The sequence below is a fragment of the Pongo pygmaeus genome, chromosome 20, assembly GCF_028885625.2.
Source record: "Pongo pygmaeus isolate AG05252 chromosome 20, NHGRI_mPonPyg2-v2.0_pri, whole genome shotgun sequence".
Taxonomy (NCBI): Eukaryota; Metazoa; Chordata; class Mammalia; order Primates; family Hominidae; genus Pongo; species Pongo pygmaeus.
This window is the reverse complement of record NC_072393.2, coordinates 44,988,283-45,016,013: the sequence shown is the minus strand read 5'-3', so window position 1 is coordinate 45,016,013 and position 27,731 is coordinate 44,988,283. Positions and strand designations below refer to the sequence as shown.

Below are 27,731 nucleotides of genomic sequence, written 5' to 3'. Positions count from 1 at the left end.
CAAACAGAAAATTAAAAAAAAAAGGAACATCGGCCAGGCGCAGTGGCTCACGCCTGTAATACCAGCACTCTGGGAGGCCGAGGCGGGCGGATCACGAGGTCAGGAGTTCAAGACCAGCCCGGCCAACATGGTGAAACCCGTCTCTCCTAAAAATACAAAAAAAAAAAAAAAAAAAAAAAAATAGCCAGGCGTGGTGGCTCACGCCTATAATCCCAGCTACTCGGGAGGCTGAGACAGGAGAATTGCTTGAACCCAGGAGGTGGAGGTTGCAGTAAGCCAAGATCATGCCTCTGCACTTCAGCCTAGATGACAGAAAGAGACTCTGTCTCAGGGGAGGGGAAAAAAAAAAAAGGCCAGGCGCGGTGGCTCACGCCTGTCATCCCAACACTTTGGGAGGCCGAGGTGGGCAGATCACGAGGTCAAGAGATCAAGACCATCCTGGTCAACATGGTGAAACCCCATCTGTACTAAAATACAAAAAAATTCGCTGGGTGTGGTGGTGCACACCTGTAATCCCAGCTACTGGGGAGGCTGATGCAGGAGAATCGCTTGAACCCGGGAGGCGGAGGTTGCAGTGAGCCAAGATCGTGCCACTGCACTCCAGCCTGATGAGAAAGCAAGACTCCGTCTCAGAAAAATAAAAATAAAGAGAAAACAAAGAAAAAGGACCATCAAGCACTGTATCCTGCACCACAGGAGGAATTTAGGCTTCCTGGGGGATACTGTGATTTTCACTTAGCATAATTCATGCCTGAATAAGATATAATGTCATCAATCACATGACAAGTTCTACTCTGATCATCTCCTTGCGATGTCTTCTCATACACACTCCCCTCAAGAGCTCTCTGGGGCAGGCACTATCACTATTATCTAGAAGGGAAAATGGATTTAGGTAGGGTCCACTTATTTGCCCCAACCACAAAGCAAGGAAGTGGGGTCTGCAAATGACCCCACTTAAAAACGACACCCTCATTCCCACGGCATACACACACACACACACACAGACACACACACACACACATACACACACTTTTAGACCAAACAGCTTCTTTTTATTGAAAGACGGTACAACAAAAGCAAGCTGTGGGGAGGAGGTACAGGAAGGTGGGGACCCTCCCCCAGACTCTACTCAGATTCCAATGAGCACCAGGGAGGGAAAAGATGGAAAACTAAAAAGAAAAACAAAAGGAAATCCAGAACGATGGGCCTAGCCCTGCAGCAGGATCTTGTGTCACAGCCAAGGGCCAGGGAAGGAAGGAGGATCACTCTTCATCTGCCGAAGTCCACCGGCCCTGCCTGCTTCAGGCTTCCAGGAGCTTCCCCAGGAAGCGGAGGTTGAGGATCTTGAGCTGCTCATCAAGGTCCATACGGACAATGCCATCCTCACCATCAATGCTCAGCAGGACGCCCGTGGCTTCCCGATCCTCACCCAGGATCACTTTCACCTGGGGGTGGGGGGGAATATGGTCAGGGTCCGAGTCAGTACCCAACACTCCCATCTTATCTCCTTGCCCCCTGCCCTTACCTTGTTGTTCTTGGTGGGGGTGATGGGCTCCAGGTGCTCACTGGAAATGCTGACAACCTTCTCACTGTCCTTCAGGTACACGGAGCACATGCCCCCCTGGAGGATGGGGACAGCCTGGTCAGCCTGTCCTGCTCCCAACATGGGACTGAGGCCCACACTCCAGGGGACAGAGGCTCAGGGCTCATTCTGAGAACTCAAGGTGAAATGGGGGCAGGAAAGGCCAAGGCTGGGCCTGGTTCCAAGGCCTGGGGCCTGTGGTGCATGTCAGGGTGGATAGGGTGACCCAATGAGCAAGGGAAGCATCAGAATGAAGCTAACAGGCAAAAAGGAGACTGCTTCTTGACTCTTCATGTCTCAAACTGGCCTCAGCGTCTTCCCCACACCTGCTCCTCTTCCTGGACCTGGTCTCAGGGACCGCCCCATGGTCTGCAGGCCCCCCCAGAGCTCTGGACCTCATCTTGGTCACCTCCCTCACCAACAAACCCCTGGCTCTGAGGCCTGGCCATTCAGCCCGTGAGGGTCTCTCCCACCTGCCTCCTGCCTCTTCCCCACAGCCCTGCCCCAGTGCAGCCCAACCTCCCCCTGGGGTCCCAGCCCAGTCTCCCCACCCCCAATCCATCACTGATGGAGAATTCCACACCACAGATCTGCTCCCACCCCTCTCCTGCTTAGATTCCTTCATGGCTCTCCGGCGCCCTCTGAACAGTCTAGGTCCTCCGGGCTGGTGCATGACAGGGCCCCAGCCAACTCTCTGGCCTCATCACTCACCATTTTTTTTTTTTTTTTGAGGAGTCTTGCTCTGTCACCCAGACTGGGGAGCAGTGGCACGATCTCGGCTCACCACAACCTCCACCTCTTGGGTTCAAGCGATTCTCCTGCCTCAGCCTCCCAAGCAGCTGGGATTACAGGCATGCGCCACTACGCCCAGCTTTTTTTTTTTTTTTTTGTATTTTTAGTAGAGACAGGGTTTCACCACATTGACCAGGCTGGTCTTGAACTCCTGACCTCAGGTGATGTGCCCACCTCGGCCTCCCAGAGTGCTGGGATTACAGGTGGGAAGCACTGCCCGGCCCCCTTCGGCTCTTTATGTTCCAGCCACAACAAACCTTTTAGCTCCCGGAATGTGCCCAGGTTCCCCTCACCTCCAGGCCTCTGTACATGCAGTTCCCTCCATTTGGAACACACTCACCCCAGTCACTTTCCTTAGCTTACTCCTATTCATTTGTCATGTCTTGGCTCAGATTTCTCCTTCTCCAGGCAGCCCTCCCTGATTCCCCGCTAAATCAGGTAAGATGACTCCTTTGGGTTCACATAGCTCCCCTTGCCCTCTAGGCTTCCTCAATCCCAGCTCTGCCCACTCTGGGCTGTCACCATCTGGGGACAGGTCTGTCCCCAGTTTAGGGGGTACCAAGGAGAGGATGCCTGCTCACCCACCACCCTGGGCCCCACGTACCGTGACACTGCGGATGACACCTGTCTGTCCCACCACCTGTGTATCCAGGTAGGTGTCCCGCACCTTCACCTGAATGTCAGTGGTTACCCAGTCGCTGGAGTTCTGCTCGATGCCTGAGCCTGGCGTGTGTGGGTTGTAGCCACCAGGGGAGGGAGCTCCAGGTGTCATAGGACTGTAGCCAACGGGGCTCGGGCTGGGGCTAGCCTGCAAGGGAAAGAGGAAGTGTCATTGGGAACAGTCATCTGGCCTGGCCAACCCTATATGCCCAAAGCCACCCTAGCCCACCACCCTTCAGGGCAGGCAGGCAGACCATTACCTGATAGGCCATGGGCGACGGTGTAGGGTGGTAGCTGGCCGGGGAGTGGGTATTCTGGTAGCCTGCTGGGCTTGGCGCCACCTGGTGGTAGCTCTGGGGGCTGGGGCTGGGCTGGTAGGAACCTTGTGGGGAGGGGGCAGCATAGGGAGAGAACTGGTCTGTGTTGTACCTGCAGAGACAGGAGAGAAGGGGGCATTTGTTGGAGGAGGGAGGGAAAAAGAGGTGGTGGCAGTAGGAGGGTTTGGGCAGGGGTAGACGAGGGCAGACCCCAGTGGACTCACATGGCCGGCGTCCCTGGCGTCTGCGGGTTGTATTGTGGGTTGACCTGTGGGGACGAGGGGTCTGGGTAGCCAGGTGTTTGGGGATTGGGGGTTCCCCCATAGGCCTGCGGGGACGGGGTGGGCTCATCATCGAAAGCATACTCATATTCTTCCTCAGCCCTGTTGGGAGAAAAGTCTGTTGAGAGCGACTGTGGTGATAATGCGGTGGATGCTTCCAGAACAGCACCCTACACCAGACCCCGAACTGAAGCAATTTCATTCTCACGGAAGCCCCATCCAGAGGCACTCCTGATGTTATTTCCTTCCACAGCTGACACTGTGGCTGACAGAAATGAGGGTGCCCTCCCAAGGTCAGCCCACCCAGGCAATCTTTCTCCAGGCCCAGGGGTATCCACAATCACTACTGAGGTTGGGGATGGAGAGGAGGCCGCTTTGCCCCCGCCCCACCATGCTATGCCTCCTCCTTCAAAGGGACCAGCCTGAGCCTAGGAGCAGAGAATGCTGGGTGTGCCCCACAAACCCCTCCATGCCCCAGACACCCAGCATCACCCCTCACACACACCAGCACACACCAGAACCTGGGGAACCCTGGACTCACCGTGACGGCGTGTTGGGGTTGTTGGGGTCCCAGGCCCCACTCTGGGCAGGAGTGCGGCTGCCATCATGCAGGGGCGTCTGCGAGCCGTAGTGTGGGGTGCGGCTACCTGGAATGGGGGAAATGAGTGTGTCTGTCAGTCCTGTCCCTTCTCTAGGTCCCCCTAGCCCCTCTTCCCTGTCCCCTGCGGGCACTCACCATCCTGGAGGGGTGTCTGTGAGCCGTACATGGGTGTTCGGGAGCCAGAGCCATACATGGGCGTCTGGGAGCCATACATGGGCGTCCGCCCATAGGTCGAGGTCATGCCACCCGGGCGCCGTGAGCCCCTGTGGACGCAGAGAACAAATAGGGTGAGCAGAGCCCTCTCACTGCCTAGCAAGCCCCACCCTGGCCCTCCCCAGGCCCCACCCGTACACTGTGGTGAGCCGCTGACGGTCCACAGAGATGGTCTGGCAGGTCGAGTGCAGCTCCACACGGGCCGTGGACTCTGTGGCATCCTTCACCACACCGATGTAGCCTGCAGGGGGGCAGGAGGTCAGGCTGGGCAGGCTCTCCCTCACCATGCCCCTCCCCAGGCCTCCACAGGCCTCGCAGGTCACCTTTGTAGGGCCCCTGGGAGATGCGCACGGTCTGGCCGATGAGTTCGTTGTCCCTCCGGCCCCGGCCCCTGCTCATGCCACCACTGCCGCCACCTGGGCTACCAAAGCCGCCACGCTGACCTGGGGATTGGGGAGAATGTCACTGGTCCCCCACGGCTGTGCCCACAGCAAGGGCCCCATCAGAACGTCCCCTTCACTTGCTTGACTCCTCCCTACTTGGGTTAGGAGCCTCCTCTGCCCACCCCTGCCCCTTGGCTTTCCTATGGAAGCCCTGACCATTCCGGGCTGTCACTGTGGCGTCTACCCTCCTGTGGGTGGTGAACCCCCTAATAGCAGTGCCCAGCCCAGCACAGGCACTCAGTGAGTGTAGGCTGAACAACCAAGTTCCTTCCAGCCCCTTCTACCCACCACATCCCCTGACCCTGAACCCCTCTCACCTCCAGCACTGGGGTGCATGGGGCTGCTGATCCGGGGACTCATAGGCGCAAAGCCACCCACGGTGAAGTTGGTCACATCACGGGGCTAGGAGAGAAGCAAGGAGTGAACTGGCAGGCAGGGGATGGGGGAACCACAAACCACAGGAACTCATCATCCCATGTGCAGGGCCCTGAGGAGACCAACCAGCCACTCACACCCCAGGCCTGAATTCCTCTGTGACACCTGGTCCTGCACACTTTCCTACAAGCCCCACCTCAGGGCCTTTGCACTTGCTGTTCCCCCAAAATGCTCACTCTCCATCCCTTCATTCAGGTCTCTGCTCCAATGTTGCCTCCCACTGAGGCCTTTTTTACCCTCCTCTATCTAAAACAGCAGCCCTGGTCACTCCCTGTCTCCTGAGCCCATTCTGTTTTCTTCACAGCGCTTGCCATCACCTCAAGCTGTACGATGGGTTTATCTGTCCGCCCACCTCTGGAGTATCAGCTCTGTGAGAGCAGAGTATTTTTGTCCTGTTCACCACTGGTTCTCCAGTGTCTGGCACCTAACAGGTGCTCAGGAAAATGAAATGAATAAATAACTTAAATAACTTGGTGAACAGCTCAGAATCCCAAATAAACCTTCTCACTCTTTGCCAAGGACCTGACAATGACACTGCTCTCCTAATCCCTCACAAGCCCAATCTTGTCACTTCTGGGGCCAGAGGAGGCTTGGAGGGCTGAGCCAGGTACCCAACGCACAGGGTCCTGCCATGCCCACCTCACCTTTGAGCCCCCAGCCAGCACCAGGTGGCGGGTCTTGCAGACAAACATGCCCCCGTTCTCCACCAGTTTCTTGCAATGTAGGAAGGCGAAGCTTCGGAAGAGATGGCGAATCTCCCCTTCTCGACCCTAGCCGGGGAGAGAAGGGTCACTCTCTTGACCATGTCCCCCTCACCCTCAACCAACCAAATTCTTTCAGGTGCAGCTCAAAAGCAGGAACTTGTACTCACTGAGTGGGGGCCATCAATGACCTTAACGATGTCTTTCACATGGATGTTGTTCTGCTCTGAGTCCAAGGCCACAGCAAAGCGGTTGTCCTTCTTCCGGGTCACAGCCTGATGTCTGACAGTCACCACCTTCCCGTACATGTTCAGCACCTACAGAGGGAGAGCAGGGAAGTGAGGGGGTGAGAATGGGAAGGGGAGACACGGGGCAGGGGTTCCCTAAAGTGGGATAATCCTTCCTTGTGGGAGACGGTCCCAAGCTCCACAAGGCATCTCAACTCCCTGGCTGCAGGGCAGGCAGGCAGAGTGCCACCTTTAGGTACTGGGTCAACCAAAAATGTTCCCAGTCATTCTAAAACACCCTTTGGGAGGAGACTCCACTCCCGATTGGGCAACAGGGACCTGAGAGATGGAAGAAGAGGCTGATAGCAACATTGTTCATCCATCATTCTGTGTCAGGCCCCGTAAGATTTCACTGAAGCCTCAAAACTTCCTCTGAGGTGGATTCTATCATGATTTCCATCTTACAGAGGGAAACTCAGGCTGGGAGAGGGTGAGTCACTAGCCCACGGTCAAACAGCACAGAAGCAACAAAGCCGAGATGTGGATGTGGAGTCCAGGATCCTAAGTACTGTGCTCCATGACTCCCACATCCATGAGGAAGGAGCAAAGGCAGGAGGGCACATGTGGCACTCCATCCTTGAGCGAGCAACAGACACCAGGGTACAGATCTAACCTCAGGGAATCATTCACTACGAACAGAGTAGACGCTGCTCTCGTTTCCATTTTATAGGGTGTGAAAACAGGCAAGGGGAGAGATCAATGACTTGCCATGTGCCCACTATCAGCCAGTCAGATGTAAGTGACAGAGCCAGGTCTGCAACCCAGAGCAGTCTGGGGGCTCTGCCACCTCCCAGGATGAGGGGTTGAGGGACAAGAAGCCTCCTAAAAGCAAGTCCACCCCACAGAGCACAAGACACACACACCTGGAAGGTCTCCCGTTCTAGTCGCACGATGACACCCACAGTCTGGGGATCCAGCTGCACCAGCTCGCCCCATTCATGCTGGCCCCCAACATCCACACCTGATGCTGTCTCTGAGCAGAGCTGCAGGTCCCGGGGGAGCACCTTCAGCTGCCAGGGATGGTGAAAGGGGTGAGGCCCGGTCCAGGTGGCTCGCCTACCTGGGTCTCTTCTTGGCACGTGCACCCTTCCCCAACCCTTCTATCCACCTACCTCATGCATGGTGAGGTCAGAGAACAGTATAACAAAATTCTCCTCCACCCGCACAATGAGGCCTGTGTCGCCCTCGAATCGGCCAGCAATCACCTTCACGTGGTCCCCCATCTTGAAGTATTTCCGAAGTTCCTGGGCTGGGAACTCCAACATGTCCTGGGGGATTGGGTGTGGGGACAACAAACAGGTGAGGGGAGACTACCACAACCTGCCAGCCCCTCCTGTCTTTAGAATCCACTCATGTTCTCAAAAACCCCACTTCAGGCTCATACCACCCACCCTAGACTACCTTAGTCCAGCTGGACGACCCCTCAGACTGCCCCAGAAACAGCTGACCCCAGACACAGGACACCAACCTGGACAACCTTTACCCCAGCCCACCCTCAAGACACACGATGCCTACCTATACCCACACAGAGAGCCTGCCCCTCAGACACAGGACCCCCAACTGGACAGCTCCTCAGCCCCACCCAGAGACAGCCTCACCCCACACATCACATTGGGCCTGCACAACCCCTCAGACACATACCAGACACAGACAAACACACACCCCGCTCTAAGCAAACAAAATCAAGCCCCCACCGCAGATTACCCCTTGGTTAATCACACTCTCAACCCAGTACTACCCAGATATCTTGCTTTTCAGAAACAACAGATAGACCAAGCCACTCTCCAGAGACAGACACCACCAGGCAGACCTGCTGCCCACCGACCCTGAGCTGCATTCAGACAGAGCCTCTCAGGCACCTGAGAACACTAGAAGGGCCTCAACTTACCCTCCTGGAAACCAGGTGTCACCAGGCACACCACCACCTTGACAGCCACATACAGCCAGATGTGCCTGAACACTCCAACCCCTGCCCCTGGGAACACCGGGCACCCACCTTGAGGTCCTCATGCTTGGGCATGATGGTGATCTTGTTGCCATCCACGCTGAGGATCTTGCCTTGCAGGTTGATGAGCTCACCCTCACAGACCTCCACGTTGTCCCCAGGTTGGAAGTTGTGCTCCCGCTCCTTCCCTGCAGGGGCGGTCGTAGGGCTGACTCAGGGGTTGCCACCATGGGCCGCCCCTGCTCCTTGGCCCAGGTTATAGAGGGGGATCAAATACCTGTGCTCTCAGTCACCACCTCCAGGTCGATGCCCTCTGGCTGGTCCTCAAACTTTTCCAGCTCAGAGAGTGTTGGCTTCACACCCTCCGTGATCTAAGCCCCCAGCGGTGAGGGGAAGAGAAGGAAATGGACCGAGGTCAGTGCAACAGCCCAGCTGAGTGGGCTGAGTGGGTCTTAGGGGAATAATTCTCCTAGGGAACACTCCTAACTTGAGGAGTGGGACAGAATCAGATAACCCACAGCCCAGGGCCTCACCTGCAGGAGAACGCTCACACCACCCCCATTACCAATGCCCCTCTGGGACCCTCACCACAGCAGACATGGCGAAGCTCTTGAACAGAAAGCCCTTCCGGCTGTAACGGTTCCCCTCAAAGATGAGGAAGTCACCATCAGAGGCAACATCACCTCCCAGGGACCTGGAATTTGATGGGGCAGAAGATTAGAAGGGAGAGTCAAGAAGAAAATCTTGCTGTACCTCAGTCTCCTCAGCTGGCAACAGAGGGAGAGGACCACAGGCGGAATGACCCATCCCATCCCAGCACACACCCTCTTGGCAGCAGTGACTTCTCACAAACCCCAAAGGCCCGCCTCCCACCTCCCTGCACTCCTCCACCCATTCCCTGATTTATCTTTCACCAGAGCACCGATCACCATCTGACAAGCTAGTGTTTGACCTGTCCCCCTAACTAGCATGTCAGCTCCAGAAGGTCAGGGATGTAACATTCACTAAATTTCACCAAGAATAGTGCCCAGTACACAGAAAGTATGCAGTAAACATTAGCTGAACAAAATAACAGTTTCAGACAATGATACCAGTTAATATTCGCAGAGCGCTCAGCCTGGCCTGCACATTCATGACCTCACAGACTCTTCCCCAAATCTGTGACATCAGTAACTGCTCATCATTTCCAGGTGAGGGAATGCAGGCTCAGGAAGGTCACATCACATGCCCAAGGTTGCCAAGCCAGAGTCTTGACAGGATTCAAAAGCAGGCAGGTGGGACTCCCAAGCCTGCAGCTCCCGGCCCCAAATGTGGAGTGCCGGCTGCTTAGTGCCTGTTCCATGTCTCTGGGGTGGGGAAGGAGCCTCCTTCACAGAGGAGCAGGTCAAGTTCCTCCTGCGCTCATGCAATCGCCTTCTCCCGTGGTGAATCTGGGAGAGGGGCCAGCATGCTCTGCTGGGCATGTTGGGGTACTTGGTCAGCTGGCTTGTTGGGGGGGTGGGGAAGGGAGCACTAGGGTTTGTTCTTTGCAAAGAGAGGTTCAGGTGAGTCGAAACCAGTGGTATAAATGGGTCCGAACTCAGGCAGGTGAAGTATTAGCAAGGCCCTTGGGTGCAGACTCAAAGGTGCATTCCACAGCTCTTCCTTTATCTGAAGGAAAACCTGACTGGCTGAATCACACACAATTAGTTCTAGAACAGGACCAGAGGGAAGAATATCACTGGCACCTCTCGTTTCTCCATGTTCTCCTCTCCTGCCCTCCCTGCCGGAGCCCCCAGTTGGCCTTGGGATTTTGAAATTCCTGGGCTGCTCCAATTCTCTACCCAGCTAGGGAGTCTGGGGGGCATCCTGAGGGAAAGGGGATCCATATCCCCCCATCTCAAGTGGGCATAAGCAGATCAGGAAAGGAGACTTTCTAAAGCCTGACATAGTCTATGAATCCCACTTCAATATATCATACCATGGATCACACTTACTACATGCCAAGTGCATTCTGAGTACATACGCATACTAATTTATTTAATTCTCACTATAATCTATAATCTGAGGAAGCAGAGGTTGTTTTCTTTTTTTTATGAGATGGAGTCTCGCTGTCACCCAGGCTGGAGTGCAGTGGCACGATCTTGGCTCACTGCAATTTCTGCCTCGTGGGTTTAAGCGATTCTCCTGCCTCAGCCTCCCGAGTAGCTTGGATTACAGGAGCCCACCACAACCCTTGGCTAATTTTTGTATTTTTAGTAGAGACAAGGTTTCACCATGTTGGCCAGGCTGGTCTTGAACTCCTGACCTCAAGTGATCCGCCCACCTCGGCCTCCCAAAGTGCTGGGATTATAGGTGTGAGCCACCACGCCCGGCCTCATCAATCTTTTTAAATTTCTTTTTAACTTTTTTCTTTTTACTATTATTTTAAAAGATGGGATCTCATTATGTTGCCCAGGCTGGTCTCGAACTCCTGGCCTCAAGCAAGCCTCCTGCCTTAGCCTTCCAAAGTGCTCCCTCCCACTGCGCCCAGCCTCATCAATCTTTATAGCAGAAGAAACTGAGGCACAGGGATGTGAAGTGACTTGCCTGAGGCTATACTGCCAAGCTAACCAATTCACAGGCTAAACCTGTGGCAGGGCCACCCCTGGGGAGGAACCTGCAAAAGGCACATTCTGCACACCGGCCCTGGGGACCCAGCCCAGCCAGTCCCCAAGGACACGCACCTGATCTTCTCAGCATCAAACAGCCTCTGTGGAGGCCGCTTAAACTTCTTCCTTTTGGCAAACCAGTCTTTCTATGGAGGAAAGGGGCATGGGTGGGAAGGGTGAGGGAGGGAGCTTGGCCACCAGCGGGATCGAGCACATCCCCTCCCCCAGGCCACAGATTCCCCTGAGTACCAAGCTCATGCGGGCCTTGATGCGATCGTAGTCGATGCGTGGGATCATCTTCAGGGAGATGGTGTTCTGGCTGGGCTCCACGTAGTCCACCTGAGCAGCGCGAGCAGGAGGTCAGCAGGGCCCCACCCTCCTCCCTGACCCCAGACACAAGAAGGGTCAGGAGATGCTAGGAAGAAGGGACGCAGGACGGTGGGGAAGAAACCAGGCTGCTGACCACTCCCAAAAGTCCCACTCTAGCTTGTCTCTCCCCTCAACTCTGGCACTGAGTAGCCACTGCCTGCTTGCTATCTCCACCTGGATGTCTAAAGGTCCCTCAAATCCAGGACAACCGCAGCCAAACCGCTGATTCCCCCAAACCTGCTGCCTCCCACTCCATTCTTCCCTCTGCTCAGGCACACAACCTGGGAGCCACGCTTGACTCCTTTGTTTCTCTTACACCTACCCGACCTGTCGGCAAATTCCATCAGCTCTGCCTTCAAAATACCTGACCTCTTCCCCTCCTCCACTGCAGTCTCAGCATTCCAAATCCAAAAACCCAAAATGCTCAAAAATAGGAAACCCTGTGAGCACCAACATGATGCTCGAAGGAAATGCTCACTCTTGGATTTTCAGATTTGGGATGCTCAACTGGTAAGTATAATGCAAATATTCCAAAAGCTGAAAAAATCTGAAATCTGAAAAACACCTCTGGTCTCAAGCATTCAGGTTAGAGACACTCAACTTGTATTAGGGTCTTGGTCCCATCCCACCAGCACTGCCACGTGGGTGGGATGTGCTACAGCAGCAGCCTCCTCCCTGGTCTCCACGCTCTTGCCCATGGCCCCCTCCAGGCTATTCCCGGGTTTATCAGCCTTGGCACTATTGACTTTTTGGGCCAGGTAATTTTTTGTTGTGGGCAGCCATCCTGTGCATTGGAGGACGTGTGTGTCTAGCATTTCTGGCTTTAACCTGCTAGATGCCATAATCATCAACCCCCTCCCCAGCTGACATAACCAAAAATGTCTCCAGACATTACCAAATGTCCCCTGGGGAAACATCGCCCTGGCTTGAGAACCAGTGGTCTAGTCTCAACACAGTCACCAGAGAAATCTTATTAACACTGAAGTCAGCCTGTGTGCCTTAGAGCCCTCCCATCCTACGCCAGTAAACACCAAAGCTCTCCAATGGGCCGCAGCCCTCGTGAGCTCCCTGAGTCATCTCGCGCCATCCCTGCTGTAGCCAGTGACTGTGCCATCCTATCTCACAGGCCACTCCTGCTGCCTACAACACTCCTCCCCAAGAGTTCCACATGCCTCATGCCCTCTGCTCCTTCAGACCTTTACTCAACACGCCTGGGAATGTGCAAGGAAGACGGCCATCCGTTTCCTGTGTGCTCACAAAACCCAGGCTCTGCTTCAACTCATCTGAGTGGGGTTCTATTCTCTGCAGCACAAAGAGGGTGGGAAGGACAAAAGGAAAGGAAGGGAGAACAGAATGGAGGGACCCTGACCCCCATGCCACCCCGCCCCCGGCACCTGAGCAATGTCATCCTTGTAGATGCCCCGCTTGAGGCGGACCCAGGATTTTGGTTTCAGGTTGGCCACCTCCTTCACCACTTTGAGCACATCTGTCATCTCCTTGATGGGCACCATCTGCTGGTTCCAGTAGCCAAGCCGCAGGTTGCCTACCCCCTCAATGGCCTGCTTCACATGGGTCTGCTTGTAGGCCTCCACGTAGATGTAGCCCTTCACATGCTCTGGTGCCACCACTGACTTGATCTGCAGGGGCTGCAGGGTGAGCCGGTGGAAGGAGGAAACAGTGAGACACAACGGCTAATATCAGAAACGACTGCGACTCATCAGCAGTCCCTCTTCTAGGAATTTATTCCACAGAAACACATTGGCACAATGACATGGACACAAAGGTGTTCCCTGCAGAATTATTTATCACAGCAAACAAACCAGACTACAAATTTAAAAAACATCCAGAAACAGTAACTAGTTAATTTATGGCTTAATGTACCATGAAATACAATGTTGCAGTTAAAGAATACAAAAACTAGCTGGGTGTGATGGCACATACATGCCTGTAGTCCCAGCTACTCAGGAGGCTGAGCCGGAAGGATTGCTTGAGCCCGGGAGGTTGAGGCTGCAGTGAGCTGAGATCGCACCACTGCACTCCAGCCTGGGCAACAGAGTGAAACCCTGTCTCTTAAAAACAAAAAATAAAAAATAAAAATTAGATTAACCTGTATGTACTAATATAGAAAGCTATCCAACATATGTTCTGTGTAAAAAAGCAACTAGAGCCGGGCACGGTGGCTCATGCTTGTAATCCCAGCACTTTGGGAGGCCGAGGTGGGTGGATCACTTGGGGTCAGGAGTTCAAGACCAGCCTGACCAACATGGAGAAACCCTGTCTGTACTAAAAATATCCAAGATTAGCCGGGTGTGGTGGCACATGCCTGTCATCCCAGCTACACGGGAGGCTGAGGCAGGAGAGTCGCTTGAACCCAGGAGGTGGAGGTTACAGTGAGCTGAGATCGCACCATTGCACTCCAGCCTGGGCAATAAGAGCAAAACTCCATCTCAAAAAAAAAAAGCAACTAGAAGAAGAACCAAGAAAGGAGTGCTTACATCAGACAAAATATACTTTAAGACAAAAATTGCTACCAGAGACAACAAAAAACATTTTATAACAATAAAAAGGTCAATCCATCAAGAAGATAGAACTACAAATGTATATGAAACTAACAGAGCCTCAAAATATATGAAGCAGAAACTAATGAAAATGAAAGAAGAAACTGACAACTCAACAGTAACAATCATTGACTGCAATACCCTGCTTTCAATCATGGATAGAGCTAGACCCAAGATCAACAAGGAAAGAGAACACTTGAGCAACACTGTAAGCCAACTAAACCTAATAACCAGCTATAGACAGAACATTTCATCTTCAATTTCCACTTATTAAGCGGAAATGGGAAAAAAGCACACTCCATCTAACAACAGCAGAATGCACTTTCTTCTCAAGGGCATATTGAATTTTCCAGAATAAACCACAGGTTAGGCCATAAAACACGTCTCAGTAAACATAAAAGAACTAAAATCATATAAAGTATATTCTCCACCCATATGTAATGAAGTTAAAAACCAAAAGAAAGATACTTAGGAAATTCACAAATACATGGCAACACACTCCTAGATACCAAAACTTCTGAGATTTGGAAAAAGCCATGCTTAGAAGTAAACGTATAGCTGTAAATACCAACTAAAAGAAAAAAAAAGGCCAGGAGCGGTGGCTCATGCCTGTAATCCCAGCACTTTGGGAGGCCGAGGCAGGTGGCTCACTTGAGGTCAGGAGTTCAATACCAGCCTGGCCAACATGGTGAAACCTTGCCTCTACTAAAAATACAAAAATTAAGGCCGGTTGGCAGGGTGCAGTGGTTCATGCCTGTAATCCCAGCACTTTGGGAGGCTGAGGGGTGGATCACCTGAGGTCAGGAGTTCAAGGTCAGCCTGGCCAACATGGTGAAATCCCATCTCTACTAAAAATACAAAAAAAAAAAAAAAAAAAAAAATAGCTGGGCATGGTAGTGGGTGCCTGTAATCCCAGCTACTTGGGAGGCTGAGGCAGGAGAATCGCTTGAACCCGGGAGGTGCAGGTTGCGGTGAGCCGAGATCGCGTCATTGCACTAAAGCCTGGGCAACGGTGCGAGACTCTGTCTCAAAAAAAAAAAAAAAAAAAAAAATTAAGGCTGGGCACAGTGGCTCACGCCTGTAATCCCAACACTTTGGGAGGCCGAGGTGGGCTGATCACCTGAGGTCAGGAGTTCGAGACCAGCCTGGCCAACATGCTGAAACCCCATCTCTACTAAAAATACAAAAATTAGCCAGGTGTGGTGTCGGGCGCCTGTAATCCCAGCTACTTGGGAGACTGAGACAGGAGAATCAGTTGAGCCTGGGAGGCAGTGGTTGCAGTGGGCCAAGACTGCACCATTACATTCTAGCCTGGGCAAAAAGAGTAAAACTCCATCTAAAAAAAAACAAAAACAAAAAATGAAGTCTTGATATATGCTACAATATGGATGAGTCTTGAAAACATTAAGTGAAGCAAGTCAGTCACAAAAGGTGACATATTGTATGATTCCCTTTGTATGAACCATTCAGAGTTCCAACAGTCAAATCCACAGAGAAAGAAAGTAGATTCGTAGTTACCAGGAGCTGTGAGGAGGGAGGAATGGGGAATTATGGCTAATGGGTATCGGTTTATTTTTGGGATAATGAAAATGTCCTGGAATTAGGTGGTGGTGATGGTTATGAATACACTACAATATATAAAATCCACCATAGTTTACACTTAAAAAAAATTAAATTTTAGGCTGGGCACAGTGGCTCAGAACTGCCATCCCAGCACTTTGGAAGGCCAAGGCGGGTGGATCACTTGACTCAGGAGTTCAAGACCAGGCTGGCCAACATGGTGAAACCCCATCTCTATTAAAAATACAAAAAAATCAGCCGGGCATGGTAGCGGATGCCTATCATTTCAGCTACTCAGGAGGCTGAGGCAGAGGTTGCAGTGAGCCGAGACCACACCATTGCACTCCAGCCTGGGCAACAAGAGTGAAACTCCGTCTCAAAAAAAAAGAATAATCAGAGACGAGTTTGAAGTAACTAGAATTTTACCCCAGGGTACCATGTAGGAGGATTTGAGCACACTTCTTTTAATTATTATTATTATTATTATTATTTTTTTTTTTTGAGACAGAGTCTCGCTCTGTTGCCCAGGCTGGAGTGCAGTGGCACGAGCTTGGCTCACTACAACTTCCGACTCCTGGGTTCAAGAAATTCTCCTGTCTCAGCCTCCCGAGTAGCTGGGATTATAGACATGCACTACCACGCCTGGCTAATTTTTTGTATTTTTGGTAGAGACGGAGTTTCACCATGCTGGTGAAGCTGGTCTCGAACTCCTAACCTCAGGTGATCCACACGCCTCAGTCTCCCAAAGTGCTGGGATTACAGGCGTGAGCCACCGCGCCCGGCCTATTATTATTTTCTTTGTAGAAACCAGGTGTCACTATGTCACTATGATGCCCAGGCTGGCCTCGAACTCCTTTTGCCTCAGCCTCCCAAAATACTGGTATTACAGACATTAGCCACCACACCTAGCCAAAAGGTACCTTTTCAGCCTCCCTGTTGGGGAATCACACCCCACAAACCCCAGTCTCACCCATGACAGGCAGGGACACTTACTACTATTTAATGAGGAAGACATTCCACCCACTACCCACCCCAAGACAGAGTCGCACTCTGTCGCCCAGGCTGGAGTGCAATGGCGCAGTCTTGGCTCACTGTAACCTCTGCCTCCTAGGTTCAAGTGATTCTCCTGCCTCAGCCTCCCAAGTAGCTGGGATTACAGTCAAGCGCCACCATGCCCAGCTAATTTTTGTATTTTTGGTAGGGACAAGGTTTCACCATGTTGGCCAGGCTGGTCTCAAACTGGCTGGTTTCGAACTCCTAACCTCGTGATCCACCCGCCTCAGCCTCCCTAAGTGCTGGGGATTCAGGCATGAGCCACCGTGGCCGGCCTTTGAGGAGGACATTTGAGCACATTTAAAAGCATAGTTTGCAAACCCTGCAACTGTCTACTTGGTCCTACTGGGTCACATCCAGTGGCTGGACAGGTAAAAGCATGATCCCTAGCAGGGATCATGTTAACTGAGAAAGCTACCAGCCAGCACCCTTCATAGCGTTTGCCCTGGTTCCCAAACTGCCAATTAAGCCTTTGACAACAGCTCTGCTAAGTAAATGCAAGCTGCAGAACAAGTCCTAGCTGATAGCTGGACATAAAGCCACCTAATCCTTTTTTTTTTCACGCTGGAGTGGAGTGATGCGATCTCGGCTCACTGCAACCTCTGCCTCCTGGGTTCATGTGATTCTCCTGCCTCAGCTTCCCAAGTAGCTGGGACTACAGGTGTGCACCACCACGCCCGGCTGAGTTTTGTATTTTTAGTAGAGATGGGGTTTCACCACGTTGGCCAGGCTGGTCTCGAACTCCTGACCTCAAGTGATCTGCCTGCCTCAGCCTTCCAGAGTGCTGGTATTACAGGCGTATGCCACTGAGCCCAGCCAAAAGCCACCTAATCCTAATGATGCTGAGAGGCAACCAAGGGGCCCAGAGAAGGGAAGTAGGTGCATCAGAGTCACACAGCTAAGAAGTGGCAAGGGCAGGACTCAAACTCTGTCAGGCTAAAGAAAACCTGGGCCTTGGATGCAGCATTTGCTGCCTGGCAGGTGGTGAAGTGGGTGACCCCAGCCCAACAGGCCTGGTGAACAGGCAAACCCACTCTCACGAAGAAAAGGTGCAGGAAGCTAGCTGGCTGACTTCCAAAGGGCTAAAACGGTGGCAGGACCCTGTCAGAAATGCAGAGAACAAAGACAACATATCCGTCTAGGCCGAGAGGAGCCCTTCCATCTAGGCAGTGGTCTTATTCCAGCTCAAGCAGCTCACTCAGCAGGCAGCTCTGCTCAGCACAGAGGCACCTGGTACCCCTGAAGTTGACAATGTCCTTCCCTCTGGGTGTTGCCATGTCTCCCCACCAAGCCGCCTGCCCACCCGACTTACCGTGTCTGTGAACTGGTAGGCAATGAACTTGCGCATCAAGGAAATGGCCGTGGCCCGTTCCTCCCCAATCTGGAAGATGAGAGGCAGATTTGAGAGAGATGACAGGATGGAGGAAAGGACACAGGAAAGGGGGAAGGAGACAGCAGCAAGAAAAATAAAGTAGGACCAAGAGAGGAGAGAGAAAGAAGGATGGACAGCCAGGAAGATGGAGGTGGGAGATAGCCAGTCAGTAACGTGGAGTGAGGGACGGAGACAGAAGGACCAAGTGACTGGCAGGCCACGGAGACCCGGGACAGACAGACACTTCTCCCCCACAAAGCAGCCTCCCTCATTCTCCCACCTCCTCCAAGCCCCAAGATCAGAGCACATACCTTACATTTGACAGTCCACAGATTGGGATCCCTAAGCAGCAGAGGAAAAGGAAGCCCTTCAGTGAAGCTGGATCTTCAGTAACAAACAGACGAACCCCCAGGGCCACCCCCTTCCTCTGGTTTCACATCCAGGTTCCCCCATACTCACTGACTTCCCCACGCTTCTACCCAGGAGCAAGAGGAAAGAGAAAGTGCCACCTTGCCCTCCCTACCCCCGCCATCCACCACACCGCCTGTGTGACTCTGCCCTGACTTATTTCAGGGAGCCACCTATCTGGGCACCATCACCCTATACAAGATTCGCACCCCAGCATGGCCCCCACCATCCCAACCCCCTTACTTGACTCCTGGGAGCAGCTGCTGCTGGGTGATGTCGTCTGAGAGCTCATCAGATCCTCCATACACCCTGAAGGGAGGAGGGCAGTCAGGAAGGGGTGAAGCTCTATCAGATCCCCGCTCCTTCCCGCTTAGGGACCACCTGCTCCCTGCCCCCACCTGCCCCCGCCATGCCCTTACGTCTCTCCCACAGATGACTTGGCGTATTTCTTCATGTAATACTCGCCCAGTTCTTCTTCTCGCTGGTCCCTGGAGCACGAGTGGGGAAGCACACACAAATTGAAGGTTGAGGACAGCAGGTGGGCTGACCTACCCCCAAATCTCCCCACAGGAGCCAATCCCACCACGTTTCCCTTCCTTGCCCACCTCCAGAGGTTTTGCAGGCGGCGAGCCCCAGAACGATCTTCATCCAGGACAACATTATCGATATTGGAGGCTGAAAACAAATGGGCAGAGGGCGTGAGCAATGGCAGGTGGAGGGCAGGGGCCTGGAGAAAATAGGGGCGTGCAGCTAAGAGGGCCAGGGTTTGGCCCTGGGGCAGGAAGATGACATCTCACAGAGGAAATCCCAACCCCTCATCCCCTACTCTGTCCTACTCAGCATCCTGCTTCTTGTCAAAAAGACTGGGGATGGGGCCCAGCAAGTTGGGGGGCTTCCAGCTGTTCCCATCTCAAAGTCACTGTCCAGGCACACCCTAGACTGCACCCCACCCCACACATCGCTACCACCCACAAATGCTCAGTCCCAGACAGACACATCTATGCTTTCCCAGGTCAACAACTGGGGTATACCTGGCCCCAGAACTCCCTGACTCTGGATCCTACATGGGTCAGAGCCCCCAGGGCCAGACCGGGGCTGGTGGGGAGGCTACCGGTGAGGGCAGGTGCCTCAGGAAGGAGGAAATGTCAGGATATGGGAGGAAGGTCGGGGAATCACACTTTTCAGATTCTTACCTTCAATCTCTTCTACTTGGAGGAAGAGGAGGTGGTGGTGGTGGTTGTGGTGGTGGTGGTGGTGGTGGTGGGCGAGGGCAGACAAAGTATGAGCCAAATTATAGCAGCAAAATCAACCAATGGGTTGGGGGAGGGAAAGGGAGGGACACAGAAAGGTTGAAAATCAAAAGTAAAGGCCAGGCACCAGGTGGTTGGGGAGAAGCCGAAATGTATGAGGCGCACAGAACGGAAAATAACGGGGAAAGGGGGGCACTGGCCCAGGAAGTGGGGGGTATCTTGGGACAGAGCTCGCCCACCCTACAACCCCAGAAGGGATTCACTGGGCCCTGGGATCCCAGAGTCCTCTCTCCACAACATCGCCACCCCACGGCCCCACCCCCCACTCATGGGCCTAAAAGGAAAAAGCAGGGAGCTGGTCTCTCTGGGAAGGACAGAAAGAAGCAAGGTGAGGACAGTGGGAGTTGGGGTGTACAGGGGATGGGGGGGTGGGGGGAATGGGCTCTGAAGACCCTCTCAGCCACCCTCTTCCCAGTAGTCTTGTGGAGGCAGGGCTCACACACACCTTTCTCTAGGATGTCCTCTGCTCCATCCTCCCACTGGTCCTCGTCCTCATACTCATCGTCAACATCTAAAACGGAAAGGCCAAGTGGTAAGTGGCAAAGGTGACCTCATAACAGCTCCCAGGACACGAAGCATCTCCTCTGGGAGACGTGCACTACAAATCCCCACTGCACAGAGCAGGACACTGAGGCTCCGACAGGGAGGTACTCGTCTGAGGCCGTGCCACAGAGCTGGTGCACGCATCAGGATTGAGGGGGACATACAGCTCCAACTAGCTCCAAAAGTCATCCCCTCTCCTTATTCCACTCCCAAATCCCTTTTAAAAAACTAAGATCAAAGTAAGCAAAAAGAAAATTTCCCTCCCAACTATCAAAAAATGATCAATAAATACAGTTTTTTAAAAGATGGTTCGTGGTCTGTTGGTTTTATGATTCTCGTGCATTTATAACAGCTAATGCTGAGAGCATACTATACATCCTGCCCTGTTCTGAGTACCTGACACAGGTTCCTCACTGATCTTCCTAGCAACCCCGAAGGAGGCACTATCGCTGTTCCTATTTTACAGCAAGGGCTCTGAGACCCAGAGAGATTAAGGAACCTGCCCACAGACTCAGCTGGGATCTGAGAGAGGCAGTCTGGCTCCATGGTCCATGTACTTAATCTCTACACTATGTTGGATGTACTGCTTTGTAGGTATCAAACATTACACTAAAAATACATGTACATAATGAAAAACTCCAATGTCTATAGAGGATGTAAGTATCAATTAAGTCTCCCTCACATTTCTAACCCCTAGTATCTCAGTAACCTTTCCCAAAGGCAACTCTGTGACAAGTTTCTTGCCTAGAGATATCTGTGTACATATATGAAATCCATTTAAGGCTGGACATGGTGGCTCACACCTGTAATCTCAACACTTTGGGAGGCCAAAGTGGGAAGATCACTTGAGCCCAGGAGTTTGAAACCGGCCTTGGCAACGTAGTGAGACCTCCTAAATCCAAAAACTTAAAAAATTAGTTAGGGCTGGGCATGGTGGCTCATGCCTGTAATCCCAGCACTTTGGGAGGCCAAGGCGGGTGGATCATGAGGACAGGAGTTCATGATCAGCCTGGCCAACATGGTGAAACCCCCGTCTCTACCAAAAATACAAAAAATTAGTCGGGTTTGGTGGTGGGCACCTATAATCCCAGCTACTCGGGAGGCTGAGGCAGAGAACTGCTTGAACCCGGGAGGTGGAGGTTGCAGTGAGCCAAGATCACACCACTGCACTCCAGCCTGGGCAACAGAGGGAAACTCCGTCGCAAAAAAAAAAAAACAAAAAAACAGTCTAGTCAGGCCTGGTGATGCACACCTGTGGTCCCAGCTACTCAGGAGGCTGAGGTGACAAGATCACTTGAACCTGGGAGGTAGAGGCTGCAGTGAGCTATGATCATGCCACTGAACTCCAGCCTAGGAAACGGAGTGAGATCCCGTCTTTAAAAAAAAAAAAAAAAAAAAAAAAAAAAAAAAGGGCTGGGCACAATGGCTCATGCTTATAATCCCAGCACTTTGGGAGGCCGAGATGGGTGGACCACCTGAGGTCAGGAGTTCGAGACCAGCCTGGCCAACATGGTGAAACCCCGTCTCTACTAAAAACACAAAAATTAGCCAGGAGCGGTGGCGCGCACCTATAATCCCAGCTACTCAGGAAGCTGAGACAGGAGAATCGCTTGAATCTGGGAGGCAGAGGTTGCAGTGAGCCGAGATCACACCACTGCACTCCTGCGTGGGCAAGAGAAACTCCGTCTTCAAAAAAAAAAAAAAAAAAGAAGAGGCGGGGCACAGTGGTTCACGCCTATAATCCCCGTACTTTGGGAGGCCAAGGTGGGTGGATCATGAGGTCAGGAGTTCGAGACTAGCCTGGCCAACATGGTGAAACCCTGTCTCTACTAAAAATACAAAAATTAGTTGAGCGTAGTGGCAGGCACCTGTAATCCCAGCTACTCGGGAAGCTGAGGCAGGAGAATTGCTTGAAACCAGAAGGTGGAGGTTGCAGTGAGCTGAGACTGTACCACTGCACGCCAGCCTAGGTGAAAAAGCGAAACTCCATCTCAAAAAAAAAAAAAAAAAAAAAGAAGAAAAGAAAAGAAATGCATGTAATCCCCCCCTCCACCACTATGTTCCCCCCATGTAATTTTTTTTTTTTTAGACTGAGTCTTGCTCTGTCGCCCAGGCTAGAGTGCAGTGATCTCGGCTTACTGCAACCTCCACCTCCCAGGTTCAAACAATTCTCCTGCCTCAGCCTCCCGAGTAACTGGGATTACAGGCGCCCGCCACCACGCCCAGCTAATTTTTGTATTTTTAGTAGAGACAGGGTTTCACCATCTTGGCCAGGCTGGTCTCGAACTCCTAACCTCAGATGATCCACCTGCCTTGGCCTCCTAAAGTGCTGGGATTACAAGCATGAGCCACCGCACCCAGCCCCCACGTAATTTTTTTAACACACTGTTCTGTACCTTCCTTTTTCTCAAAACTACTACTAACTCAGAGCTCTCCCACAGCAGTACGTGCCTCATATACTACATGGCCCATAATTTGTTTAACCAGGCCCTAATCATCAATAAACATTTAGGTCACCAAACTTTTGCAACTGCGAACAGGACTACAACAAGCATCTTTGTTCTCACGTCTTCATGCACTCATGCAAGTTTAACCATAAAGTAAATTCTAAAGAGGAACTGCTGAGTCAAAGGGTTCCCGCATGTTAAATGCTAACAGGCACTGCCACATAGCCTTCCACACAGACAGTGCCCACCAACACTTCCACCACCAACATATGGGTGTCCCTGGGAGCCCACAGCTTTTACCCAGCATGGTATCCATTCTCTTGCTCTCTAAGAACATCCAGAGCACCTCCTATCCCTTTGACAATAAACTAGTTTTCTTCTCAGGTAAAACAGTCCCAGGAAAACAGAGGGAGGATGTGTTCTAAGTGACCCCTCTTCCCATAGGTAAGAGAAAACATACACATTCTTTATCATCATGGAAGTATGAACTAGTCTTATCTTTTCAGGAACTGATATTTGGCCATAAATATCAAAAATCTTTTTTTAAAAAAAATGCGGCCGGGCATGGTGGCTCACGCCTGTAATCTCAGCACTTTGGGAGGCCAAGGCGGGCGGATCACAAGGTCAGGAGTTCGAGACCATCCTAACACAGTGAAACCCCGTCTCTACTAAAAATATAAAAAATTAGCCAGGCATGGCGGCACGTGCCTGTAGTCCCAGCTACTCAGGAGGCTGAGGCAGGAGAATCAGTTGAACCCAGGAGGGAGAGGTTGCAGTGAGCCACCGCACCACTGCACTCCAGCCTGGGTGACAGAGCGAGACTCCGTCTCAAAACAACAACAACAACAACAACAACAACAACAAAATGCACCACCTTTGCCTAGCAATTTGACTAACATGGATTTAACATGTAGAACAGAGATTTTTCATCTGGGGTGGTCTGTGTTCGATGAAAAAACTACAGCTCCTATTTTCAGTAATCTGGAATTGAAATTTAGCATTTATATCAATTACATACAATGGCAACAAACCACACAATGTTAGCTGTGTCACTGGCTCTTTCACAGCACATTATAGCTATAGATATCTCAAGGCAGCATTTACACTCACTGCTACTCGAAAATTAGATTCTTAGACTACCTACAAAGTCTTATTACCTAATGCACCAAAATGTTCTTTTTAAATATTCTGATAACTGTACTTCAATAAATTGTCCTCTTTGGAATCCTATGTATTTTGTTTTATGCATTTCAGAAGATGATTCTGAGAAGGGAACAGGGTTTCACCAGACTACAAAAGGGGCCATAGCACAAGAAAAGTTAAGAACTTTGGTCCTTCACGCCTGTAATCCCAGCACTTCGGGAGGCCGAGGCGGGCAGATCACGAGGTCAGGAGATTGAGACCATCCTGGCTAACAAGGTGAAACCCCGTCTCTACTAAAAAATAGAAAAAATTAGCCGGGCGTGGTGGCGTGCGCCTGTAGTCCCAGCTACTCGGGAGGCTGAGGCAGGAGAATGGCATGAACTTACAGTGAGCCAAGTTCATGCCACTGCACTCCAGCCTGGGCGACAGAGAGAGACTCCGCCTCAAAAAAAAAAAAAAAGAAAAAGAAATGGAACTAAAAGTGGAAGTTCAGCCTCTGCTCAGCACTGGCCGAGCACTATGACGTACCAGCCTCGTCCAGAATGAAGCCTCCATGGCGGGGTTTCTTGGGGGGCCGGTCATCATCTTCTTCCTCCTCTTCCTCATCATATTCCTCCTCCTCTTCCTCCTCCTCTTCTTCCTCAGGCTCTTCTTCTTTCTCACTGCCCGCTGCACTCCGCCGCTCTTCCTCTACCTACAGGGGTCAGGCAGGGTTGTAGCACCAGAATTCTACTACCCCAAAAATCCAAAAACCAAGTTCCCCACCCTAAATGTGACCTCAGATTGGCCTGGCCAATCATAGCCCACTTTGCTCTGCATATATCCCTTTCACTCTAGCCTGGCCTCTCTGGTTACCATCCTATCTCAGCGACAGCACTGCCATCTCCCCAGCCACCCAAGCAACCCTGGGAGTTGACCCGGGCTTCTCCCTGCACTAGACCTCTAAATCCACCAAGTCTTTAACTATAATAGCTCGATGAAGCTTGGTCCTTGGGCCTCATTTCTTTCTCTCTCTCTTTTTTTTTTTTGAGACGGAGTCCCACTCTGTCTCCCAGGCTAGAGTGCCATGGCAGAATCTCGGCTCACTGCAACCTCCACCTCCTGGGTTCAAGCAATTCTCTTGCCTCAGCCTCCTGAGTAGCCGAGATTACAGGTGTGCACCATCACACCTGGCTAATTTTTGTATTTTTTTAGTAGACACAGGGCTTCACCATGTTGGCCAGGCTGGTCTCGAACTCCTGACCTCAGGTGATCCACCCGCCTCTGCCTCCCAAAGTGCTGGGATTACAGGTGTGAGCCACAGCACCCGGCCCATCTCTTCCCATTCTACAACTCCCCAAGGCCATCTCGTCCTCTCCCTTGGCAGTGGTGGACATCTCTGTGACAGTGACTCCCATCTCTGTTTCTAGTCCACACTGCTCATCAAGATCACTGGCCACCCCTGTTGCTAATTCTGTGGCCATTCTGTATCCCTACCACCCCAGCAGCATCTGGCACCCCAACCATGCCCTCCCTGGAGAAATGCTCCTCCCTTGGCTTCTGCCGTATCATGCTCTCCTGGTTTTTCTCAAAACCCCACCGGCTCCTCTTCAAGCTCCCCTTACTGTTAATGTTAACCCCTTCAAATCTGACATCAATTACCAGGGCTCAGTCCAGGGCCACTTTGTTCTCCCTCCATGCACTCTCTCCCTGTCCATTTTACTTTCCATGACCTCAGTTCCTGTCTCTAGAGACGACACCCTCATCTGTCTCTACAGTCCCACTTTTTTCCAGAACTCAAGACCTCCATGCACCAGCAGCATCCTGGATGCCTCCCCTAGATGGCCTCTGAGCCCTTTCATACTCACTGTGTCCCAAACTGACCTCAGTGTCTTCCCCTAGACCTGTGATGGCCTCCTCCAATTACCGACAGGCACCAAATCCTCATCTTTTCTGCCTGTGAACATCATTTCTCCAACCCATCCTTTTCCCCCAGCCCCATATATCTGCGCCTAGGCCAGGACACTGCCCTCTAACACCTGGATCCTTACCCCAGCCTCCTCCCTACTCTCCTGGCCTCTAATCCTTCTTTCCATACCAGAAACAACATTAATGGATGCATACCAAACTTCAATCTTTAACTCATGAACTTCACAATTTCTTCCATGTCATTACTACAATCCATTTACCTAATAAAGGTTGAACATCCCTAATCCAAAAATCTGAAATCTGGTCAGGCGCAGTGGCTCATGCCTGTAATCCCAACAGTTTAGGAGGCCAAAGCGGGTGGATCACCTGACATCAGGAGTACAAGACCAGCCTAGCCAACGTGGTGAAACCCCGTCTTTACTAAAAATACAAAAGCTAGCCCAGCATAGTGGTGGGCACCTGTACTCCTAGCTACTCAGGAGGCTGAGGTAGGAGAATCACTTGAAACTGGGAGGTGCAGGTTGCACTGAGCCGAGATTGTACCACTGCACTCCAGCCTGGCCAATGGACCGAGACGCTGTCAAAAAAACAAACAAACAAAAAACTGAAATCTGAAAGGCTTCAAAATCTGAAACTTTTTTCAGCACTGACATAATGCTCAAAGGTCATGCTCAGGCTGGGCGCAGTGGCTCGTGCAGATTACTTGAGGTCAGGAGTTCAAGACCAGCCTGGCCAACATAGTGAAACCCCATCTCTACTAAAAATACAAAAAAAAACTTAGCCAGGCATGGTGGCACGCCTGTAGTCCCAACTACTTGGGAGGCTGAGGCAGAATTGTTTGAACCTGGGAGGCACAGGTTGCAGTGAGCCAAGATCGCACCACTGCACTGCACACCAGCCTAGGCGACACAGCAAGACTCTGTCTCAAAAAAAAAAAAAAAAAAAAAAAGGTCATGCTCAAAGTAAATGTTCACTGGAGCATTTTGGATTTTCAGATTAGGGAATGCTCCAGAGCAAATATTACAAAATCAAAAAAAAAAAAAAAAAAATCCAAAATCTGAAACACTTCTTGTCCCAAGCATTTTGGATAATATTCAATGTGTATTTTCTTCAAATCTACTCACCTTCTTAAAGAAAAATATTTCTATATTATGCAATGTTTCAAAATTTAAAACTTTTTGAAGGTTTGTCATAAACACAAGGTAACTATAAAGATAAAAGCAAAACAATGTTATTAGACCCAGCAAGATACTGCTGCCTGCTGCAGGCTCTAAGCTTAAGGCCTGTTCTCCCACCCAGAGGCGTTCAAGACACAGTAGCACTAAGATGAAACTTTCTCATGACCCAATCAAGATAAGACACACAACTAAAAAGGAAATATTCTCACTAAATGATTCAATGTAGCTTAAGGTCTTGTCCTTATTCCACCTAAAAGCACCTTTCATCATCCCCAACCTAGAATATATGGTACAGTCTTAGAAAACTGTAATCTAAAACATGAACCTGACCATTTGGTCCCCTGCTCAGCTTCAGCCAGCCTGAACTAGAAGCACATGCTCTGCCTGCTGCCTCTCCCCGTTTTCCACCATTCAGGACTGCCTCCCCAACACTAGGCTTCAGCTGCACTCAACTACTTGGACCATACTCTCTCAGGGCTGGCCATCATCCATGCTGGTTCTCTGTATAAAAAGTCCCCTCTGGGGCTGGGCGCGGTGGCACGCACCTGTAATCCCAGCTACTCAGGAGGCTGAGGCAGGAGAATCACTTAAACCCGGAAGGCAGAGGTTGCAGTGAGCCGCGATCGTGCCACTACACTCCAGCCTGGGCGACAAAGCGAGACTTCATCTCCAAAAAAAAAAAAAAGCTGTGCCTCCCATTCACACTTCAACTAAAATATTCCCCCCTTAGCTAGGCATGGTGGCTCACACCTGTAATCCCAACACTTTGGGAGGCCAAGGTAGAAGGATCACTTGAGCCCAGGAGTTTGACACCAGCCTGGACAATCTGACAAAGCCCTGTCTCTACCAAAAATACAAAACTTAACCAGGCATGGTGGCAAATTCTTGTCGTCCCAGCTCATTGGGAGGCTGAAGCAGGAGGATTGCTTGAGCCTCAGGAGGTTGAGGCTGCAGTGAGTCCAGATCACACCACTGCACTCCAGCATGGGTGACAA

The 27,731-nt window shown here is 51.6% G+C and overlaps 1 protein-coding gene and 1 non-coding gene across 4 annotated transcripts in view; both read right to left on the bottom strand.

Moving 5' to 3' along the window:
• Positions 1–1,030: 1,030 nt before the first annotated feature.
• SUPT5H (SPT5 homolog, DSIF elongation factor subunit) overlaps positions 1,031–27,731 on the bottom strand; it is a 32,028-nt gene continuing 5,327 nt past the window's right edge. For 2 of the 3 annotated variants that reach the window (XM_054462698.2, XM_054462699.2), the window contains exons 3-30: positions 24,179–24,344; positions 19,963–20,028; positions 19,401–19,412; positions 18,813–18,882; positions 18,627–18,695; positions 18,451–18,516; positions 18,111–18,141; positions 17,740–17,808; positions 12,651–12,902; positions 11,137–11,226; positions 10,963–11,033; positions 8,846–8,951; positions 8,535–8,628; positions 8,309–8,445; positions 7,425–7,580; positions 7,176–7,322; positions 6,196–6,342; positions 5,969–6,094; positions 5,207–5,291; positions 4,770–4,889; positions 4,585–4,687; positions 4,369–4,496; positions 4,174–4,279; positions 3,576–3,734; positions 3,295–3,463; positions 2,979–3,182; positions 1,526–1,621; positions 1,031–1,445 (exon numbers count right to left, since the gene is read on the bottom strand). In XM_054462698.2, the coding sequence (XP_054318673.1) occupies positions 1,302–1,445; positions 1,526–1,621; positions 2,979–3,182; positions 3,295–3,463; positions 3,576–3,734; positions 4,174–4,279; positions 4,369–4,496; positions 4,585–4,687; positions 4,770–4,889; positions 5,207–5,291; positions 5,969–6,094; positions 6,196–6,342; positions 7,176–7,322; positions 7,425–7,580; positions 8,309–8,445; positions 8,535–8,628; positions 8,846–8,951; positions 10,963–11,033; positions 11,137–11,226; positions 12,651–12,902; positions 17,740–17,808; positions 18,111–18,141; positions 18,451–18,516; positions 18,627–18,695; positions 18,813–18,882; positions 19,401–19,412; positions 19,963–20,028; positions 24,179–24,344 (3,189 nt within the window). In that variant the 3' untranslated portion in view covers positions 1,031–1,301. The remainder of the gene's footprint in view (positions 1,446–1,525; positions 1,622–2,978; positions 3,183–3,294; positions 3,464–3,575; positions 3,735–4,173; positions 4,280–4,368; positions 4,497–4,584; positions 4,688–4,769; positions 4,890–5,206; positions 5,292–5,968; positions 6,095–6,195; positions 6,343–7,175; positions 7,323–7,424; positions 7,581–8,308; positions 8,446–8,534; positions 8,629–8,845; positions 8,952–10,962; positions 11,034–11,136; positions 11,227–12,650; positions 12,903–17,739; positions 17,809–18,110; positions 18,142–18,450; positions 18,517–18,626; positions 18,696–18,812; positions 18,883–19,400; positions 19,413–19,962; positions 20,029–24,178; positions 24,345–27,731) is intronic. The other variant, XM_054462701.2, reaches the window with a different exon arrangement.
• Positions 9,417–9,488, bottom strand: LOC129021253 (small nucleolar RNA ZL116). The gene has a single exon (XR_008495987.1). It is a non-coding gene; the product is annotated as a small nucleolar RNA ZL116 (small nucleolar RNA).